The sequence below is a fragment of the Salvelinus alpinus genome, chromosome 27 (assembly GCF_045679555.1).
Source record: "Salvelinus alpinus chromosome 27, SLU_Salpinus.1, whole genome shotgun sequence".
Classification (NCBI taxonomy): domain Eukaryota; kingdom Metazoa; phylum Chordata; class Actinopteri; order Salmoniformes; family Salmonidae; genus Salvelinus; species Salvelinus alpinus.
Window position 1 is genome coordinate 31,716,232 of NC_092112.1, and position 24,017 is coordinate 31,740,248.

General features: G+C 40.9%; 1 protein-coding gene across 4 annotated transcripts in view; it reads right to left on the reverse strand.

Moving 5' to 3' along the window:
* Positions 1 to 7,015: 7,015 nt before the first annotated feature.
* The window catches only part of cd2ap (CD2-associated protein), a 76,093-nt gene continuing 59,091 nt past the window's right edge, over positions 7,016 to 24,017 (reverse strand). For all 4 annotated transcript variants that reach the window (XM_071370293.1, XM_071370291.1, XM_071370295.1 and 1 more), the window contains exons 13-19: positions 22,569 to 22,713; positions 21,436 to 21,545; positions 17,240 to 17,355; positions 16,662 to 16,745; positions 14,928 to 15,163; positions 14,482 to 14,545; positions 7,016 to 11,804 (exon numbers count right to left, since the gene is read on the reverse strand). In XM_071370293.1, the coding sequence (XP_071226394.1) occupies positions 11,763 to 11,804; positions 14,482 to 14,545; positions 14,928 to 15,163; positions 16,662 to 16,745; positions 17,240 to 17,355; positions 21,436 to 21,545; positions 22,569 to 22,713 (797 nt within the window). In that variant the 3' untranslated portion in view covers positions 7,016 to 11,762. The remainder of the gene's footprint in view (positions 11,805 to 14,481; positions 14,546 to 14,927; positions 15,164 to 16,661; positions 16,746 to 17,239; positions 17,356 to 21,435; positions 21,546 to 22,568; positions 22,714 to 24,017) is intronic.

The following is a 24,017-nucleotide window of genomic DNA, read 5'->3' on the forward strand; positions in this document are numbered from 1 at the left end:
TACAAGTGTGTAACCTGTAGACTTGAAATGGAAGTATGTTTTTGACGCAGTTAAGGTTAAGTGCCTTGCTCAAGGGCAGATTGACCGATTTTTCACCTTGTTGCCTTAGGGATTGGAACTAGCTACCTTACTGGCCCAATGCTCTAACCGCTGGGGAACCTGCCGCCAACTACCAACAGACCACAGAAGTCTTAAGAGATTACCCTCATAGTGTCACTGGTTCCAGACTCCATTCCTGGATATTCCTCCTCATTCGCTACATATATAAGTATAGAGGTCAAAGATCAACTACAGGCAAACAGCTCAAGCAATAGACTCCCAGAGGTCAGAAGTGGACCTATTACAGGGATCATTAACTAGATTCAGCCACGGGCCGATGTATTTCTTGAGCGGATGGTCAATAAGGCCTGAGGGGGTGTGGTATATGGCCAGTATACCATGGCTAAGGGCAGTTCTTATGCACGACGCAATGCGAAGTGCCTGGATACAGATCTTGGCCGTGGTATATTGGCCATATACCACAGACTTATTGTTATTATAAACTGGTTACCAACATAATTAGAGCAGTAAAAATACATGTTTTGTCATACCAGTGGTATACGGACTGATATACCACGGCTGTCAGCCAATCAGCATTCAGAGCTTGATCCACCCAGTTAATAATTATAAATCATTTGTAGACTGCATATTGACTGCAAGAAGCCCAAACAGATATGTTTGACTAAAACATAATCATTTCAAACCTTGCTTACATTTGTATACGATCACGTGTCTATTATGTGTGGGAATATTTGGGAACAGATTTCCTAAATTAAAATCACTTGGAGCTAATTTCCTGGAGTTTTTACAGTCTTTTATGTACAACAGTGAAAATGCTCAGAAAACTTGAGGGCCAAATAAAATCACCCGTGGGCCGCCAGTTGGGGAACCCTGACCTATTACATACTGTACCATAACGTTCCTTCAAATTTGTTTATGGACTTGTGAGGAGCATTTCCTTTTCAAAACAACACATAGCATGATGGTACAGAACAGAGCCAAACTAACTAGACTGCATCAAGAGACCATTGGAATCAGAGGAGGAGCTGGGGGAAATTTTATACCAGCTAGTTAATTAATGGGACATGGTTCCTCCCTTACCAATACCTTGTCCTGTGTAGTCTATGTATTATATATTGTTGTCTGCAAATAACTACTCAACTAGGAAGTGGAGCAAGATATTGTACGCAATATGTTGAGTGTTGTTCTGCATATCATCCTCTTACTACAATCCTTCATGTTGATAAGCAGCCTGGGGCAGTCCCTAAACAGACGAAGACTCCTTGCATATTTTTGCCAGCCTTGCCTTGGCTCCTGCTCATATCACTGGAGCGGGCCATCCGTTCACCTACTCTGCGTCTCACAAAGACATGGCAGTTGGAACCAAAAATCTCATCAGACCAAAGGACAGAATTCCAACGGTCTAATATCCATTCCTCATGTTTCTTGGCCCAAGCAAGTCTCTTCTTCTTATTGGTGTCCTTTAGTAGTGGTTTCTTTGCAGAAATTCGATCATGAAGGCCTGATTCATGTAGTCTCCTCAACAGTTGATGTTGAGATGTGTCTGTTACTTGAACTTACTTGCTTCTGTGAAGCATTTATTTGGGCTGCAATTTCTGAGGCTGGTAACTCTAATGAACTTATCCTCTGCGGCAGAGGTAACTCTGGGTCTTCCTTCCTGTGGTGGTCCTCATTAAGGCAAAGAGTGGCTACTTTGAAGAAGCTCAAATATAAAATATATTTTGAGTTGTTGAACACTTTTTTGTTCCAATTTTTGTTTACTATCAAATCAAATTCATTTATATAGCCCTTCTTACATCAGCTGATATCTCAAAGTGCTGTACAGAAACCCAGCCTAAAACCCCAAACAGCAAGAAATGCAGGTGTAGAAGCAAGTTACTACATGATTACATATGTGTTATTTCATCGTTTTGATTTCTTCACTATTATTCTACAATGTAGAAAATAGTAAAACATATAGAAAAACCCTTGAATGAGTAAGTGTGTCTAAACTTTTGACTGGTATTGTACATCCATACAACATGGAGGTCGGATGCCCTAAACTCCCCATCATCACCAGAGTAAGAGCGTAAACATATATCTCTGCGTCCTTCAGGGGTAATGACTTGAGTCTATTCAAACTTCTCTGCTATCTCACCAGTTCTGAACCCAATTTCATGCGTTTATATTTACAGTGGACTGTATCCCTGGACTCCTCTGTCTTTATAAAAGCAATCATCCAAGAAATAACTTTCAACACATGCTCTGTCTTCTTTTCTTCGGTGCAACACCTTATCATAGCAAACACAAGACACAGGTTACCACAGGGCCTATCCATCTGTTAGTTTAGTTTGGAATGTCTGTCACAAAATCAATGAATCTCTAAATTATGTCACATAATGGAACACATTGCAAAAGTGATGTATTCAAACGCGATCCTTTCGGAGGTTGCATTTATGCTTGATTATTTCTTTAAAGCTGAAATAAAGTAACAAACCTACACAGACAAGTATTTGCTGTGACTTCAAGGACTGGATACAAAACATGCATGACATTGTGGAGTCGGACCTTGGGGCCGGTTGGGTGGAACGGATGGCGAGAGGGTGGAATCATCTTTAAGGAAAAAAATTTACTCCAAGAGATTGCCTTCTACAAATCCAAAGAAACTGTCAAGAAATAGACACATGCATAAGTCAAACATTACATACCTCAAACATAAGTCAAACATTGTTCTATTCCCTTGAACATATGGAGTGGACAACATCCATCATATGCACTTTGTAAACTGCCTGCTACAAGTAACACGCCTCTCGTCAACGCTCTGCTCAATCTAACTAACCTTCAAACTCTCCATACAGCTATGAATATACGGCTTAGCAAACGATGCTGGAAATAAATATACTGTATAAATATCCTAAATCTTCTTGTCATCCTTTTTGAAATGCTGGAACTGGGTTGAAAAGACTGAAGAAAAGGGGGTTGACATATTTAGTCTGTCCAGATAGGAAACAATGATGTCCAGACTCACACTAGGCCAGAGGGTAATTAGAGCAAAAGGGAGAACTATAATGTGAGACTGTGTTAGAAAACAGATTACATACATGAAACAAACACACTACTTATACACATCACTTCAACATTACAGTTTGAGAGAAACATGAGAGACATCCTTTGTGAATGTTAAAAGTTAAATTTGCTCTTGTATGATTGCCCAGATAAGAAAACATGTTGGTCACACACCAGGCCAGAGGGACAAATTTGAATAAAATGTTTCAAAGGAGAACTAGAACAAGACAACATGGTAGTGAACAGATTACACACATACACGATGTGGCCTACATACATCACTACAACATCGAGCTACTCTATCATTACAGTTAGACAGAAACATTACATTCTTTGTGAATTTCATATTTTATGTCTGTCTGCATGAACTTGAACTAATGAGAAGTGACAGGCAATCCAAATATTTTATAACAGAATGGGTTGGCCTTGAAAGGCAACGGTGTCCCTTGGCTAGAGACCAATCAGCCCTCTGTTTGTGAACCCTGTACACCCAAATACTTCCTCAGAAACTGTCAAACTGAGGCAAACCAAGTGAACAACAGTTGGCATGAACATAATACAAACTCCTCCACAGCTGTTCCTGATGACCGGGCTGAGATTCAGTGAACTTCAGTCCTGGCGGAATAAAGAGTTATTCTGTTTATGGACAAAAGCTCCAAAATCCAATAATTCAATCCTGAGAGGTAGCAGCATGCAATCTTCAAGCAGCGGGGTGGTGCTCTGAGTCAGTGTGTGCAGTGACCATGCTGCTAAGAACAGTGGAGCGACACGCTTTGAACCAGAGGGTCTATCAAATGTAATGTCAGCTGATTCTCACAGGATCAACATGTAACATGTGGAAAGCATTTGGCTCAGCTTCTACTGTAACATCAAAAAGAAAATTAAACGATACTCAACTGTTTATAAGCTATAAAGGAGAAACAACTCAAAACAAAACCTGATAAGATGCTTATTATTTACAATGACTTGTTCAACGTTTTTCTTAGTTATTCAACCTAACAAGTTACGTCATGTTAGATCTTGCACACTGTCATACACGTTTAGACCCTCTTTCTCTAAATGAATGCCCACAAACATGTTCAGAATGAAAGAAATGGCACCCTGCATAATCCTGGCTGACAATTATCATAATAACCTCCTCTTCCATAGAGCATTAGCTACCGGTTATGAAACAGGCTGCTTGTTATGAAATATCAACAACACAGATGGTTCAGACGGGCAACACTTCTATGGGCACCTTAGAAAATTAAACAAGTCTGTTCAATTAACTACCATGTCAATCTATTGAGTGGTGAGAGCGACCAAACACGGTATTATTGTATTCGGTGAAATACCTGTACAAATGACAAATATCCCATACCTGTCACAGTCAACTGCAAATATCTTATGATGTTAAAGTGTTCCGGCAGACATTGCTTTCCAATTTTTGGGGCTGTGTTTTTCATCGAAATATCGGAGTAATACAGTTGAAGTCGGAAGTTTACATACACCTTAGCCAAATACATATAAACTCAGTTTTTCACAATTCCTGACATTTAATCCTAGTAAAAATTCCCTGTCTTAGGTCAGTTAGGATCACCACTTTATTTTAAGAATGTGAAATGTCAGAATAAGAGTAGAGAGAATCATTTATTTCAGGTTTTATTTCTATCATCACATTCCCAGTGGGTTAGAGGTTTACATACACTATATCAGTATTTGGTAGCATTGCCTTTAAATTGTTTAACTTGGGTCAAACGTTTCGGGTAGCCTTCCACAAGCTTCCCACAATAAGTTGGGTGAATTTTGGATTGAGGTCAGGGCTTTGTGATGGCCACTCCAATACCTTGACTTTGTTGTCCTTAAGCCATTTTGCCACAACTTTGGAAGTATGCTAGGAGTCATTGTCCAATTGGGAGACCCATTTGCGACCAAGCTTTAACTTCCTGACTGATGTCATTATGGCCAAACGGTTCTATTTTTGTTTCATCAGACCAGAGGACATTTCTCCAAAAAGTATGATCTTTGTCCCCATGTGCAGTTGCAAACCGTAGTCTGGCTTTTTTATGGTGGTTTTGGAGCAGTGGCTCCTTCCTTGCTGAGCAGCCTTTCAGGTTATGTCGATATAGGACTCGTTTTACTGTGGATATAAATACTTTTGTACCCGTTTCCTCCAGCATCTTCACAAGGTCCTTTGCTGTTGTTTTGGGATTGATTTGCACTTTTCGCAACAAAATACGTTCATCTCTAGGACACAGAACGTGTCTCCTTCCTGAGCGGTATGACGGCTGCATGTTCCCATGGTGTTTATACTGTGTACTATTGTTTGTACAGATGAACGTGGTACCTTCAGGCGTTTGGAAATTGCTCCCAAGGATGGACCAGACTTGTGGAGGTCTACAGTTTTTTTTTTCTTCTGAGGTCTTGGATGATTACTTTTGATTTTCCCATGATGTCAAGCAGAGGCACTGAGTTTGAAGCTAGGCCTTGAAATACATCCACAGGTACACCTCCAGTTGACGTCAATTAGCCTATCAGACGTTTCTAAAGCATGACATAATTTTCTGGAATTTTCCAAGCCGTTTAAAGGCACAGTCAACTTAGTGTATGTAAACATCTGACCCACTGGAATTGTGATACAGTGAATTATAAGTGAAATAATATGTCTGTAAACAATTGTTGGAAAAATTACTTTGCACAAAGTAGATGTCCTAACCGACTTGCCAAAACTATAGTTTTGTAACAAGAAATTTGTGCAGGGGTTGAAGAACGAGTTTTAATGACTCCAACCTAAGTGTATGTAAACTTCTGACTTCAACTGTATATCGCAATATACTGGAAAATCAACATTGATCGTTGACAATCGCACTGTAAAACCACATCTTGATGCTCACGGATCACTATGGCAAAACCCCCCATGTCTCTTCCATGGTCAACAAGCCAATTGGAAGTGAAGCTACAATTACTACCCACTCTACTGCATCAATTACGTGTCACCCTCACTGACCTTCCTTGCACTGAACACCATATTTAGACAATCTTTTACACCAAGTGCATTTCACTTTTGTGGTGTCACAATACCAGTCATTGTAGGAGAAAATGAACCTTGTGTTATTCCCAGGACAGTGTTACCATATGAATGCAGGAGAAAGCACTATGCCATAATGCTAGTCAACCCCAACCCAGGGTTTCTGTATGGAGGGCATAAGTGCTCACAGTTGCTATTGTCAAGCTGACACGTGAGGCAGGAGGACACCCGTCTTCGTCTCTGGGAGACTCTCCGTTCCCCTTTTCCTTGAATGATGAGAGCAGAAAATGCTTTCATAAGAGACAGAGGAGTCAAAGTTCAGATTGCGAAAAGGTGCAGGAAATTACCATTCTGGCAGTGCTAAGACATTGGATGTTATTGTGTGACGGTTCAGTGGAATTGACTGTAGCCTCGGACAGAGTAAGTCCCTCACACTGTCTCTCTGCAGAACAGCAGGGCTTCAAGGGCCAACACTGACGTCTGACTAGGTTCGACCTGTCCAACGATGTCAGATATGCAGGTAGCCTATGGTTCTGTCAGGCTCATGCTTAACGATCCGTAGAGAATGCACACGCGTAAAATACGTTTCCTGTCATTGCTGAACTCAGTTTCCTATCCATATTCCCCATAAGGTGTTCAAATCAAATCAAAATGTTATCAGTCAGCCCTGATTCATCCGATAGACTCCCTCGTTATAATAAGTTGTGGACCAATCAATTCAGTGTGTCAGTCTTCTTACTCTGCCTCCATTTACTGATGAGTAAATATTTTCTCTCGCTTACCAAGCCATGAAAAGGACTCCCCATGAGGGTATGGTGTACCCACCTCTAGTGTTGGAGAGAAAAGACAAGATAGAGGCCAAATAGTGGACAATATCACATAAAATAACCTGGTACTCATGAGTGTAAATAAAGATTATATTTATTCATTTTGGAAGAATCTCAGTTCATGCAATTTTACAGCACATGTAAACAAGATAACTTGAACAGATGTTAAATGTGCACATAATTCCTATTTTCTTTGCATCAAATAATTGAATGTACAGTATTAAGCTGAATGACAGTTATATGGATAGCTTTTTCATATATATATATATATACTTTTTTTGTTTGTTGCATGATTAACTCTTTGCTCAAGCTCAACTTAGAATGTAGCCATGAGAAACATTGAGGGATGGAAAAGAGAAAGATATTATTGCTTTAGGGATCAATGTGTAATCTTGCCCTTTATTTTACCCGGACCAGTCAACAAGGCCAAACACACTTAGGACAAACCCCAAACCCAACATCACAGATACATACACAGGCTTTCAGGTTTCCTTTCATGCATACACAAACACGTGCAAGCACAGTCCCTGATCAGGAATGCTTTCTTTTAAGGGATACGATTCTAAGCCTGAGGATAGTACACGACTTGGTGTACTCATGTGAAGAAGGAATAACGATAATTTCCCATTTTGTGAGATCAGTGTGTGTGTGTGTGTGTGTGTGTGAGATTATATATATATATATATAGTACCAGTCAAAAGGTTTGGACACCGCCTGCTCATTTAATGGTTTTTCATTATTTTTACTATTTTCTACATTGTAGAATAATAGTGAATACATCAAAACGATGAAATAACACATATGGAATCATGTAGTAACCACAAAAGTGTTAAACAACTCATAATATATTTTATATTTGAGATTCTTCAAAGTAGCCACCCTTTGCCTTGGTTCTCTCAACCAGCTCCATGAGGTAGTCACCTGGAAAGCATTTCAATTAACAGGCATGCCTTGTAAAAAGTTAATTTGTGGAATTTCTTTCCTTCTTAATGCGTTTGAGCCAATCAGTTGTGTTGTGACAAGGTAGGGGTGGTAAACCGAAGACAGCCCTATTTGGTAAAAGACCAAGTTCATATTATGGCAAGAACAGCTCAAATAAGGAAAAAGAAACGAAAGTCCATCATTACTTTAAGACATGAAGGTCAGTCAATACAGCAAATTTCAAGAACTTTGAAAAATGTGCAGTCTCAAAAACCATCAAGCGCTATGATGAAACTGGCTCTCATGAGGACAACCACAGGAAAGGAAGACCCAGAGTTACCTCTGCTGCAGAGGATAGGTTCATGAGAGTTACCAGCCTTAGAAATTGCAGCCCAAATAAATGCGTCACAGAGTTCAAGAACAGACACATTTCAACATCACTTGTGCAGAGGAGACCGAGTGAATCAGGCATCCATGGTCGAATTGCTGCAAAGAAATCACTACTAAAGGACACCAATAAGGACACCAATAAGAAGAAGAGACTTGATTGGGCCAAGAAACACGAGCAATGGACATTAGACCGGTAGAAATCTGATGAGTCCATATTTGAGATTGTTGGTTCCAACCGCCGTGTCTTTGTGAGACGCAGAGTAGGTGAACAGATGATCTCAGCATATGTGGTTCCCACCGTGAAGCATGGAGATGGTGGTGTGATGGTGCTTGCTGGTGACACAGTCTGTGATTTATTTAGAATTCAAGGCACACTTAACCAGAATGGCTACCACAGCATTCTGCAGTGATACGCCATCCCATCTGGTTTGCGCTTAGGGGCCTATCATTTGTTTTTCAACAGGACAATGACCCAGTGCTGCATCCACAATCACCCAACCTCAACCCAATTGAGATGGATTGGGATGAGTTGGACTGCAGAGCGAAGGAAAAGCAGCCAACACGTGCTCAGCATATGTGGAAACTCCTTCAAGACGGTTGGAAAAGCATTCCAGGTGAAGCTGGTTGAGAGAATGCCAAGAGTGTGCAAAGCTGTCATCAAGGCAAAGTGTGGCTACTTTGAAGAATCTCAAATATAAAATATATTTAGATTTGTTTAACCTCTCTAGGCTAGGGGGCGGTATTTTCATGTCTGGATGAAAAGTGTGCTCAAAGTAAACTGCCTGCTACTCAGGCCCAGAAGCTAGGATATGCATATTATGCATTTAGATAGAAAACACCCTGAAGTTTCTAAAACTGTTTGAATGATGTCTGTGAGTATAACATAACTTATTTGGCAGGCGAAACCCCGAGGACAAACCATCCAGGATTTCTTTTTTTTGAGGTCACTCTCTTTTCAATGGGTTTTCTATGGTGATGGCTTGCAGTTCTATGGCTTGCAGTTCCTATCGCTTCCACTGGATGTCAACATTCTTTAGAAATTGGTTGATGTTTTTCCTTTGAGAAATGAAGAAGTAGGGCTGTTCAGAACGAGGGTCGAGTCTAGTGTACTGTTGTGGTTGGGGCGCGTGACCTGAAAGCTCGCTCCACTTTGTTTTTATCCGCTATTGAACGCAGTTTATCCCGTCTTAAATTTTATCGATTATTTACGTAAAAAAATACCTAAAGTTGTATTAGGAAAGTTGTTTGAAATGTTTGGACAAAGATTACAGGTAACTTATTAGATATTTTGTAGTCATGTTGCGCGAGTTGGAGCCGGTGTTTTTCTGGATCAAACGCGCCAAATAAATGAACATTTTGGAGATATAACGACGGAATTAATCGAACAAAAGGACCATTTGTGATGTTTATGGGACATATATTGGAGAGCCAACAGAAGAAGCTCTTCAAAGGTAAGGCATGAATTATATCGTTATTTCTGAGTTTTGTGTCGCGCCTGGCGGGATGAAATATGATTGTCTGTGTTTGTTTGATGGGGTGCTGTCCTCAGATAATCGCATGGTTTGCTTTCGCCGTAAAGCCCTTTTGAAATCTGACACCGTGGCTGGATTAACAAGAAGTCAAGCTTTAATTTGACATATTGCATGTGTATTTTCAAGAATGTTAAATATTTACAATTCTATAGTTTGAATTTGACGTCCTGCACTTTCACTGGATGTTGGTCAGGTGGGATGGTAGCATCCCATCTAGCCTAGAGAGGTTAACACTTTTTTGGTTACTACATGATTCCATATGTGTTATTTCATAGTTTTGATGTATTCACTATTATTCTACAATGTAGAAAATAATAAAAAAATTAAGAAAAACCCTTGAATGACTAGGTGAATTCAAACTTGACTGGTACTATATATATATAGAAAAAAATGTAAATAATTCGCTTGCTAAAAAAGAATATGAAGAAGGATGCAGAGAAAGAAGGCCATCCACAGTGTTCAGGATGATCTGGAGTCGAGGCAAACATCCTTCTGGTCATGATGGGTAAATAACACGTTAGGAATCAACAAAATGCTGCATAATCTAGCGACAACCTCAAAGATGCTTTTCATCAAAGGCAATTTCTTTTATGATTTGTCTGTCCGGTACACTGAACGCATCCCATCAAAAACACTTTGTCCTTCGTTGAGTTCAATCACGTACGTTTCATTGACAAAGTGGTGCTGGCTGTGCATAGGTACAGTGCAGAGCTTAACCCTTCTGTATCAAGTAGATCGCTTCCCCAATGCCTTTCCATTCAGCCTCTCACTTACAGTAATGAGAAATGGCAGAGATACTGTGTACTGGACTATGTGCTCAGTTGGCCTCCATGCTCCACGTTTCTACTTGGTCCAAGTATAAAGACGTGTGACCCAGACCCATTCAGAACAACATGGAAACACACAAAGGTCACTGCTATACAGGACTTCAGGTCTCATCTGGGAGGTTGGAAAGAGATTGCTCACTCTTCAAAGCACACATGATTTTGTTTACAGAGAGAGATTTAGAGAGCTGCATATGGTTCATAAAAGAGGGGTCAGAGCAATTTGGCGTACAGGAGTTGGTGCAAGATAACAACAATCAATGAGTAAGCCACAATTCTGACCGTGGCGTGAAATAAAATTTAGGTTTATCTCATAAACCACTGGTGCTCTTTTCAAGTAGCGCTATTATTGGCTGTATTTGATGGTACCAAATATATGATCTATATAACACACCTGTCACTCTCTTTCTGAGAGAACCGTTCCACGTGACATGTACTTTACAAGAAGAACAAAATTAAAAGAAAAAAGGACCCTCTATATGTCTAAGCACATTGTCAGAACTTACAAATACATATCATCAGCAAGTCTAAACAGTTTGATAAATGTAATCTCCCAATATTAACACTTTAATATGTGTTTAACAGGCACAATAGTGTTACCCTGGATAGGAATGTTAGAATAAAAAAACCAACAAAGAAAATGATCCCTTATGCGATAGCAATGGAGTACAACACTGCTATAGCAACAGGGACATATCACAATATAATTCATTATGATCTAAAGGAGGCTAATATGGATACTTTAACTGAAAATCAGAATCATCTTTAAAATCAACTACCTGCAAGTCATTAAAAAAAAAAACAGGAATCCCCTATCGCTTTATACAGAATCAGTAGTATTGAGAGCAACCCTCACACATTCCCATAGAGAATGCAGAGACTGCCAGTCCAGCACAGTAGTTAGTAAGGCCTCGATCGTTTGTGTTGGCAAAAAAAAATAAAAAAAATAAAAAGTAACAAAAAACATATACATCTGTATTTAATTACACCTTTCTAGAACTAGAAAACCTTCATATGTGCAAAAATGTAAATCTTACAAATGTGGAATAGGTTGATGATAACTAAAAGTATTATAGGAATGCCATCGTCCCCTTCCTGTTTCTATTTAGAGACAGACCGATAGGTGACTGATGTTCAAGGCTGATTGGGTCAGACTTCACGTCGAATGAACCATCTTCTTTAATTTCTCTATCTCCATCTGAAAGAGACAGACACACACACAGACACACAGACAGACACACACAGACACCATTTTAACTAATTTCTCATGGGAAACCAGCACCGGATGCAATTCTGATAACATCATAGCTAACAGTCTCACAGGGAGGTACGTCGGTATCAGATCTTGAATGAAATTAAAGTCTTATTTCCACTTTTGGTCCAATTTAACCCATCCATACCATTTACAATATAAGTGTAAAACACACTGCCATTTCATGCTCAGTGTCATTTGAATACTAATATGTAGGTTGACTGACAACGGCAGAAATAAGCCACCATATGAAAATCTATTGCATTCATCAGAGAAAAGCTCTGACATAAATGGAATTCAAAAGGAGAGAGAGGCAGAGAGAGAGAGTCTGCACAGGCCTACCTCCCCTCACTGCTCCTGGGGAGGATGGACAAGGTTGGGGTATACTGGGTCCGACTCCGTGAGTAGTGCTTAGGGTTGTTGCGGTGACTGTATTACCGCCACACCAGCGGTCACGAGTCAAATTCCACGTGACCGTTTAGTCACGGTAACTAGGCTTCTCCAAGTGCTGATGCTGCTGATAGTCATTAGTAGCCTACCAAACTTGCTAACTGCCTAGTACTCAGCACTCTGTTGTCAATCTAATCATGACAATGAAATTTAAATAAAACAATTCATGAGAGCCCATGAGCTCATGTGGCGCAACATTTCTATAGGCTATGCAACTGCGTGAGAAAACAGGCTAGGCCTACTATATGTATTTATCAACTTTCCTAATATTAAGCACATTGCTTTGCAACAGGCGTATTGTATTCCTGGCAGCATTCAAATGAAAAAGCTCCTCAATTTGCTATTTAAGTGCATAGATGAGATGTATTTCCCCCCTGTTCTGAGACAGGTGCATGATAACGGTCCATTCTAAATCAAAACTAATTTCACAAATATATTATTTAGTATATGTAAAGGCAAGATTAAATTAAGAATAGTCTGATGGGGGACAACATTAGCCTATCACTTGTGAATGATGCCCAGCTTGCGTGCAGTAAGGCAAGAAACAGATCATATATTTGATTTGCGACTTTTTCAAATTATAGTCGCACACCTCATGTAGCCTAGCCCATAGGCCTGCCTATATGTTTTGATAAGGTTTGTATCACAACTAAAGTGGCCAAATAACTTCTTAAAATTAAGCAGATTCATCCAATTTACAACCGATGTAGAGCCGCCTAACTGGCAAATCCTGCGTATAGCCTACTGCCGTGTACGCATTGCTGCGCTTATAATGTGAAGAAATAGCCTAATAGTTCACCAACATTTTAAGCTAAACGTTCTGATCTGTTGCAGCAGCTTTGTTGCTTTAAATGTTTTGTTGTTGATGCAAGTGGTTGTATTAATTTGGGATCTATCGCATCCCACAACTGTCCCAGACTATGTTTGGAATATTTATCTCGCACAGAAGGACAATAGAATGTCAACTTCTGTAATATGGGGGAATAGTAGATTGACAGGCTACTGCGTTTGCTGTTCGTTAGAACTCCTCATCTTGTTGGCTGACAAAAAGATGGACATTTCTTCTAACATCTTCAATATGCGCCTCAGAATTAGGTAAGGAAGCACGCAACTGCGTCCCCGATATGTTTGTCTTCTCTTGTAGCCTACTTCGGAGCTGAGATGCCTGTGAGAAGGACCCGATCACGTGACAGGCATTGGCTAATAAGAATTGTGAGTGAGAAGTGCTTCGGAGCACGGCAATTGGCTGCCAGGAGAAGGGAATTATAATTATTATATTCAGCTCAAGGGCACAACGGCCATTGCCCGCAAAAGGCATGGATTTTTTAGTGTGCATTGCCGCAGCGGAAATTCTAGGCATTATCGTGTGCTTGTCAAATTGTGAATGAGAGACTGATGAAGTGTGCAGCCTGTGCAAGAAACAAAGCAGAGCTCAAATCATCATTAGAGTCGCAACATGCAGCCTTAGAATGTATTAAACATCTAAACATATAGCCCAACTTTGTATCAAATAAAGTTGCATAAATAACTCCAAATTAAGGATATAGGAGGACCTGTTTCTATGTTAACCGCATGTGCACACTCCCTCAGAAATTGTTTGGAGAAAATATAATTTAGATTTTATTCAGCTATGTTAAATTTTATTCTTCATACTATAAAATACTATAAAATAACGCAATGGAATTCAAAGCAAATGTCGTCTGTTAAATGAACTAGTGCAGCCCACAGCCGGGGCCTAACATAAGGACAACTCGGAGTATGCTATTCTGTTCTTCTGATATAGACTACATTTTCTTCATATCATGTTTCCTTAAACCTGTCAAAAATAAATACTGGATTTATTGTGATGGTGTAGGCTATATTACATGGATTTTAGACTTTTTGAAATGTAGATGTTCCAAAAGGTCTGCATCAGTGGTAGGCTGTGCGTGGAAGCCAGGAGATGCTAAATGTGTTTATGTAAATTAATGGTCAATTACCGTAAGACTGGCAGTTATTTGCTTGTCAATCACCGTCTGACAAAATATCATGACCTCCACAGCCCTACTAGTGCTGAGTAGGGACATAAAGCATTCCACAGTGTGTATGAACCTCTGTCTTTCCAGCCCACCTCGCACCCGCTGACTGGACCTGACAAGCTGCGATGTAAAGACGGATACCGTCATCAACTTACCTGCAGGGCCACTCGTTTCAACCTCTCCTCATCCAGCTCGCTTCTCAGCTCTGCCATCTCTCTCCTGCAAAGCAAAGCCTGAATGTTTACAAGGCTCCTCAGAGATTGAACACATGACAGGCTAGCATCTGATCAACAATAAGATCACATCACCATTACTCTGCCTGAACAGGCTCCACTCACAAGCTCCAACAGTGACTCGCCTATATACAAGCCGTAGGGCACAAAAAAAATAGGACAGTAGCTAAAATAATGCTCTGAAAAGGGTACACAAAGAACAATTTTGACTGATTTATGTAGCTAGCTTTATAATGAAGCTTTATCATCTAAACAAGGCAACATTTGTTTGGACATCTTAACAAAAACATAACGCTTCATTTGAGGAGTACAGAGTAAATAGTAGGAACTGAACAATACCAGATCTAAGGAAAATGGTAGTTAGTTACATTTGCTGGGTCTTGAGGAGCTCCACAGACAGCAGCAGTTCTTTCATTTGGCCTCTGAGGTCCTGCAGCTCAGACTTCCGCTCCTCTGGCTCTGCCTTGGGCTTGGTCTCCGCGCTGGGGCCTGGGCTGGGGCTTCTGCGGCCAGGGGCCGAAGCCGCACTGGGCTTGAGCCCCTCTGACGGGGATGGGCTGGGCTTGGGGACGGGAGATTGGGAGTGTGAGCTGGGCATGGATGGCTGCGGAAGAAGGAGAGATGGTATAAAAATATTTTTGTCCTGGCTGTGACCTCCATTCTGAATGCTTTTGACTAACGAATGAAGTCAGTGTTTCTTTGTTCAAAATTAATCAAGTCAATTCTTCTGGTCGTAACATACCGTAAGTAGTCTTCAGCGACCAGCCATGACTGCTAGGAGGGAGCTACAGTAGCCATTTGAAACACTGTTGCAGAGCATTCAGTTCGTACTGTAGCTGTGGAAGGCTATTTCATTTGGATTGAACACAACTGATCCCCTGTTTCTCCCTCTGAAGTTATGTCAGGGGTACTTTAATATTGTCTTCTCCTGCCTCCCATCACCTCAGGATATAGTTTTCATTCATTTCCTTATTTTCCTCTGCCGAGAGGGTCAACATCTAATTTTAAAGGATTTAAATGTCCAAGGAGCCAAAGGGTATCTTTAATTCAACCTATAGAACTTTGTAGCCCACAGTTATGGGGCTTGATGCGCAGGGATTAGTCACTCGATTTAAGTGGTACAGGTAAACAGCTGGTGACCGCAGAGTCTGGTGGGTGCTTTGAGAGGGCCTCCAGTGGCACTGGCCTGCCCACACAGAGTCAGCGTGAGGTGCATGTCCGCTTTACTCCCCCACTGGGCATCTGAGGAAACGCTAACAAGACACACACGAGGATGGACATGAAGTTTTCATTAGAAACATGAGGATGCCCTCCGTTTGGCCTCTGTAGGACAACTAGCACCGTCTCCCAGTGTGACTAAAACCGGCCTTACACTGGGCCTGAGTGGATTTGTTGGATTGCAAAAGAGCATTATTTTGTGAATGCATGTGAATATCTGTGTGTGACTGCATGCGTGTGAATTATTAACTGGACGTATGTGTACGTACATCTTGTGTGACCTCAGGGAGCTTAATGCCAGAGGCTTGCGACTGTGCTGTACTGGAGCCGGTGGGATCAGGGTTCATCAAGATAAGAGGGCTTTCATACAGTAAAAGGGTGGCTTACATACAGAGGGAGGGAGGGAGGGACGGCGAGAGGGATGCCAGGAGGAAAACAACCTGGCAGGAGGACGGCGCCTATTAGTGAGGGATTGCCCAGAGGAACTGAGAGAGGTCTCTATGATTTAACAGAAGATCACAAGACGGTTGCAGTTTTCCGAGGATGTATTAGTTAATATCTATAGACAAACCTGACTCAGTTTCTGAACTGAGACATATATTTTCTGTTCTTTTTGGGGTGTTGTATCGTCTATATTAATTCCTTGCTGAGTGCAAATATTGGCTGAAGTGACTAATTTGCAGCAATAGCATCCATTTGGGATGATTTGTATAGGAATAGAGATAGATCTAATGTGCATTTGGGCCATTGATTCAGACTCAGAAAACTTTATTGCCATACATACAAAATAGTTGTTCTGGAATGAGGTTGGTGTACCACACATACAAGTTCAATACAGGTTAGACACTAACCAATGCAATCAGACACGTCAATGTCATTGTTACCTTTCTTGCATCTATCAACTTTGGCTTGGGGCGGTCCTCTTCGTCAAACTTGAAGGTTTTCTCCACGCTGATGTCCTTGTTTGGCTGAGAAGACAAAAATACAAAACAGGTCTGCTCAGTAGTTGACACACCTTGCCAGACATTCTCACAGGCAGACTCACAGGCTTGTTAATCTGTTTCTAATGGAAGGCTTTCACATTACTCTTCATGGAACTCAGTCAATCTCAGACAAATCAGAGCGACCTGACAGCTCTCCTCTCAGGCCTTCATGCAACTCAAATGTCTGCTATTCTGTTCTCAAATGTCTGATGTCTTTTCAAGTGGACATGTAGCAACCTGATCCCAATCTCACGTCAACTCCCCCGACCCATCATGAGGTTCAGATAAGGTGCGATATCTGTGTATGGAATGCGGTGATGTACATTTGCTGTTCAGATAGGGCCCGCAAGCCAAATGTGTTTTTGAGAGGAATTTGATGTGTAAACGTAATGTATGGAGCGAGATTAACATGTGTGGTTTTGCAAGTCTGTGTGCAGAGTTGTGTCCTCAGCAGCGTGTTGGTATGTCTGTGTACTCACAGAGTGGCCTCCTCCAAACTGAGCAGGAAGCCTCTTGCCAGCCATCTTTGGTCTGTTAGCGGTGGGGTGAGACAGCTTCTCAGAGGTAGACGACAGATCATCAAAGCTCATCAGGTCTTCAGAGACAGACCGAGACAGATACAGAGGGAGAGGCGTAAAGAGAAAAGTAAATAACAGCACTATTCTTTACAAATGCAAACAGCAGAAAGATCATCGGCTTTTCCTGAAATGGAACAAAGAACTGGATAGAAATAAGACGCTGCAACCAAAACCATTGAACAGTAGTTGTCATTCTATCGCCTTGTGTTTTCCTTTCAATGAGAAATAGAAGAACACACAGGTTTTTCATCTGAAGAGACACAGTTCTGGGAAGAAGACCAACTAAGGAATGGGGCTGTAATCACATTTCATTGTTAAGATTTCATGGAGAATTGTACACACTGAAACTGCCACACAGTATGACAATCTTTGAGAAAAACATTAAGCACTATATAGTCCTACGGGTAACACATAATAAACCATTTAAGGTATTTATAAAATTGTGTGATCACCATTTATTAATCATTACTCCCACACTTATAAACCATTTAGTAATCATTAGTAAAGTATTTTTGCAGTCCCTAAAGTGAGAGCGATTTATATAAATACTTAATGTTTTGAGTAACCTGCAATTTCTCACAAAAAATGGGCATGCCATTGGTAGATATTCCAGCAATACCCGGTAAAAGAATAAGCAGAATGTTTAACGAAATATACACAAATGTGAGAATAACTAGCTATGTAACAATAACAAATGCGGGAGTAATGATTCATATTTTTTTATTTTTTATGAATGCCTTATAAATTGATTATTAGGTACCCTTAAAATGAAGTGTTAAGGTCCTATATAAAGACTATAGGCAGGACTTTTATTAACATTGCAGAACTCACAGGGGAGTCAAGTTGACATAAAGGAGAATGAGGAGGAGTGTTTTTCCCTGTTTGTTTTCACACCCTAATCCCACGGGACTAATGACCTATGGTTTTAGCAGCTCTTTGATGCTTTTAGCGGCGTGGGTCACAGACACGACTCCCCAGGGAACTTCTACCTCCATGATGTCATGATTCTGAGAACTCACCTCGCCTAAACTCCCTTGTCTTCCCTTAGATCGATCTCCATCCCTTTATCTCTTCCTAAAAGCTTTTCTCTTGTGTATTCCTGTTTGTGATTGTCCTTGGCATGACATGAGAGGTGATGTAAACATAGCCAACCTCCATCCCTCTTTCTCATCCTCTTTTATCCCGCCATCCTCCTCCTCTCTCCCTCTATCATCCAAAAACCTATTCACCCATGGGTTTAAAGGATTAAATCAACACATTAGCGACACAAACTCTAAAAATAAAAACTAAGTATTTTAGTAATTTGGGATTTTACGGACAAAGCTGTCAATATATCTTACAGCATTTGATCATGTGTTACAGTAGGCCTGAATTGCTTCAGAGAGGAAATCGTGATGCTGAAATTAAACCAGTCCATTTTGAATTCGTTTCAGAGTTTACGGATGTCTCCTGTTGCATCTGTGATGCAGTGTGAATCTACCGGTATGTGTCAAAGGGCAAACCAAACACATGAAATATGCATAATGTTAGTAAAACACTAAGCTCTTAATGGACACAAAAAGCATACTGGACTTTTTAAATGTTGGAAGGAATTTTTTTTAAGAATGTCCCCGAATCAACCTTTAAAGAAAAAAGGCAACAGTAAACATGTCATCGCCCACAAATGAATATCTGAATTATTAAAAAGGGGTTTCAGCTCATCCCCCTCTTTTTAGGTCAGTGTTTCCTGTTCTTGGGAACATTACTCCAACAGCCTGTTGTGGCAGGAGGAGTAATCCACAACTCCAATATGGATCTACTGCACTAATCCTCAGTTGAGATAGAACACCATCAGCCAGGAGCAAGAACACCATCAGCCAGGAGCAAGAACACCATCAGCCAGGAGCAAGAACACCATCAGCCAGGAGCAAGAACACCATCAGCCAGGAGCAAGAACACCATCAGCCAGGAGCAACTCATCCCAAAACTCAATTAAAAACACAGGAGGGACCTACTGCAGAATGCTACACACACACACAACTGGTGCTGGTGGTACGCAGGAGTGAACGACTGCCCCCTCTCATTGAAGCCACGGAAGTTAAAGGCCGACCCTGGTACTGCAGGCAGTTAGCATCCCCCATTCTAGTGATTGAAAAAATTGCAATCTTTGTGGTCAATCTCCGTGCAAATAAAAAAAATGTTTAGAAGACAATCATGGTCCCAATAATTGTTTCTAATACACCAGATGTCCTTGAACTGATTATCGCACACAGAAGTAGTTAAGGACAATTTAGTTGCTAATGGCACCCTGCAGTACCTCGGTCTGCCTCGGTTATTCAATGAGAGGGAGCAGCACTGAGCCAGCCTGCAATATCACTCCCCAGAGTAGCTCAAACCGCACATGTTATGTCTCCATGAGACGCCATCTCAACCGACTTCATTTGGCTTCAATGCACTATTGCGTCTTCACATAAGCATGAATGGTGTGATCGATGGCTTTGTCCATTGATATACAGTCATTGGTGGTACTCCACATGGACAGGCACACAGACACTTTAAATGTGACATAGTGGAGGGCCATAAACAACTCGTTGGGGTCATAACTGTAGGTAGGTACTGCTAATGGATGCAGAAACAATAAGGTCTGCACACACTGAAGAAAAAGCATCATTACCGAAATGTCTATAAGCAAGTATTGAACTGTAAAATGAATGAAGTAAGCTCTTTATTTTTAAAAAACAAAAGTACGTAGCCCTTTACACTCGTAGCCGTATGTAGGTTGAAAATGGCTGATCTGGGCACTGATAAGTGTCTAAATTGGAACATAGTGGCTGTACAGTAATATGCTATAAATGATGTCAGAGCTCTGGCTCTGCGCTTCACAGCGCTGTATGGGTTTTGACTGACAGCCGTTCTGAACTTGAGCATCACACGCGACAAGTTGCCCCCCTTCCTCCCATTAATTGGGCAACTTTTGGAGAAAAAAAGTGTTGTCAGGGAAATGCTGTAAATTAAGAGGACTCAATCTATTTTGAAAGATGAGACATTTAGGATTAAAATAAATACAGATTTGATGTCATACAAGCAAGCCAAACACCTGTGAGTCCAAATGTGCACTTCCCATTCTCCATATCATGTCATATACAGTGTCAACATTTATGATCACTGTGTTCGATGTACAGTTAAAAAGATGACATCGCGTCATACCCTGGGATGTTCTGAACACAATTAGCGTGTGTGTGTCTATTGTGACAAGCTTTCAAATTATGCCCTCCTGACCCAGATCAGTATTTAAAATGGACCGTTCTAGGATTGCGTAAAACAGCAATTGTGTGGATGGCGGGGATGCAGGCTTGTGTTCCAAACAAAACTACACGTGAGCTTGCTCTTGTTCCTCAACAGCACAGCTAGGAGTTTTAAAAAAAGCACCTTGTGACTCTTCTTTGAGTCATTGAAACCTCCAAACTGTGCTCTTTTAATTGCCACCATGCTTATGCATTTTCATATTTCTTCTGTACGAAACAGTTAAATGCAGCCCTATCAATATAGGCCAAATCCCACGAGTGTAAAGGAACTTTATTTTACCACAGCTATATAGACTAACTGGTTTTACGCATTTCATACATTTTTTAAATTTAAACAGGCAAATTCTTATTTACAATGACGGCCTACACAGGCCAAACCCGGATGACGCTGGGCCAATTGCGTGACGCCCTATGGGACTTCCAATCACGGCCGGTTGTGATACAGCCTGGATTCGAACGAGGGTGTCTGTCGCCTCATTAGACCGCTTCGCCACTCAGGAGGTTTTACACATAAAGAAATATTCAACCTAATAAGCTGGAAGAGTATATATGGTTTTATAGATGAAACGTGATCCTGCGTTTGGAGTAAGCTGAGCATAACTAATAATGATGTCACGGAGCTGTATAAATTGTGAATATATATATATATATATATATATATATATATATATATATATATATATATATATATATATATATATATATATATATATATATATTATCGGACCCCTTATGAACGTTTCATTGCATGCCTTGTTATAAAGGTTTTACTGCTAGGAATTTCTTCAAAATAAAATGTGGAGCCATACATACCCATGTCAAGGGCTTTGTCCCCCCAGTCACCCGACAGCGTTTTTGGTTTGCTGGGTAACGTTGGCTCAAAGTCAGACTTTGGAAGTGTGGAAGGCACCTCTCCATTGTGCCTGTAGAGGGGGATAACAACAATAACAGTAGCAAAACATTACTAGAGCTGTAAACAGTAGTGGCAGTAATACAATCCTGATGGCTGGAGTTATAGGTACATTATGTTAGGAATGCAACTGGATTTCAAAGGCCTTTGTGGTACATACACATTGAGACTTAAATACCAAAACAGGAAAGATATTTTCAGCGTGAATGCAATCATTTCGAAGCCATAAACAAATGCCTGACAAACTAAATATACTGGTTATTAATATTGTTGTAGTTTGAAGCTGTTCCTCCTCAAATGCATCTATACTACCACAGCAGACCTACTATCCATCGACATCGTATACGTTAGACTAGTTTCTAGAGTATACGGTACCTGCCTGGCACCCTGGCCTCACTCAAACCCTGACTGCTCAGCTGGAGCGGGTCCAGAAGGGAGCGTGCAGAATAATTCTGGGCGAGTCGTACACCAGCTATGGGGAAGCCCATGAAACCTTAGGAATCATGTCCCGGGAGAACTGATGGAAGCAGATCTGCCTGACATTTGCTAAATCTCGGCAGAGCTCCCAGTTTGCAGACTGGCTCCCCCCAACCAGACAGCAGGTCACTGGACTTAACCCACAACATCCACAAACTGAACACTCCCATGACCCAGACAAGCTGCTATCAGAACTCTCCCATCCCATACTTCCCTAAACTGATCAACATGCACACACACACACACACCATTCAGCCCAGATGCCTAAGAAATGCCTACATAACTCTTGTATTTTATAAAGCGGTCACTCCAAACCTTGCTATTGTTGCTTTGTATACATTGCATATTTTAAAAGGTATCATATTAAATGTTTATGCTAGTTTAGGCTTTTACTATTGTATTATTAGGATTGTAAATTGGTGTACAACTTAAGTCTGACTGCGAATTTGCCAATAAAACCTACTACAGCACAATGTTGTCCTTCCTCAAGTGAATATCCAATATGAACAAAGGGAAAGCTGGAAGAACAGGGGGACTGGTAGAAGAATGGGAGGCTTACTTGGCCCCTAGGGAGGGTGCGAGAGGCTTGTCTGGACGTTTTGGGGGGAGGACGCCTGGTTTACCCTTGCCTGGCGGGGGTACAGGTTTCTTGGGCGGGACCAGAGGGGCAGTAGGCTTTGACAGTTTTTGATCCGTCTTGTCACCTTCACACACACACACAGAGAGAGAAAGAGACAGAGAGAGAGACAGAATTTGAGTCAGAATGATCATTGTGATAAAATATTTCACATTGTATGCACTGTACACATTTCAAGATCATGGAGGTTGCACGAGGTCCTGGTTGTTTTAGGCACATTCATTCTTCATTCTCGGCTGCCAGGACATGTAAGCATCAACTATTCCCAGGGATATTCCACTGAAATATTAAAATAGACAACCCCTAATCTCATTAGGGAAATGCTTCATTCCTGACTGAGAAATAAACAAACAACGCTGTGACAAATTATTCATATGGATAGAGAGCGATAAGATATGCAAAGCAGGAACAAGTGTAAAACAGCAAGGTGTTTCTTTTAGCTAATCGAGGCCTAGAGAGAAGGGAAGTGTCACCCTGTCCCTGAAGTCATCCTTTGAAAGGGGTTAGTGCCAGGGCGAAGGAAAGCTTTTCAGCCACCCTGAGGACTGCCAGTGACATCACTTCTGTAGCGTACAGTGAATGTGTGTAAGTGCAGCACTTCACGTTAATACCAAAGCGCCTTCGTGCATGAAATGGGCAAATGTGCAAGAAGCCCAGAGGTAAGCCAAAAACAGACACATAATCTAGGCTAAAGCACTGCTAATAAAGGCCTGTCACAATGGATTGCCTGGAAGAAAAAACATGCAGTAGCCGTCCGCTCACTGTCACATTGTCCCTCCATTTACCCTGATGACATAACGCTACATGTACATTTAAAAAAATGTATTTTACCTTTAACTAGGCAAGTCAGTTAAGAACAAATTCTTATTTACAATGACGGCCTACCCCGGCCAAACCCGGATGACGCTGGGCCAATAGTGCGCCGCCCTATGAGACTCCCAATAACATCCGTTAACTCATCCAATATCAGACTAAAACCCTGGAGCTACGATAGATATAAAAAGCAAAGGGAACTTTAGGATGAAACTAAAAGAAAACTTACATTAAACTCATAAAAAGCTAAACACTTAGGCTAAATGTATATTTTTGTTAATTACCTGACACTTTTATCCAGAGTTACTAAGTAAAAATAAAGTACAGGACATATAAATTAGAAGTTAATTGCTAAATATATACTGAACAAAAATAAACACAACATGCTACAATTTCAAAGGTTTTGCTGAGTTTCAGTTCAAATAAGGAAATCAAATCAATTGAAATAAATTCATTAGGCCCTAAGCTATGGATTTCACATGACTGGGAATACAGAAACGCATCTGTTGGTCACAGATACTGTACATAAAAAATAAAATAAAAGTATGGGCTTGGATC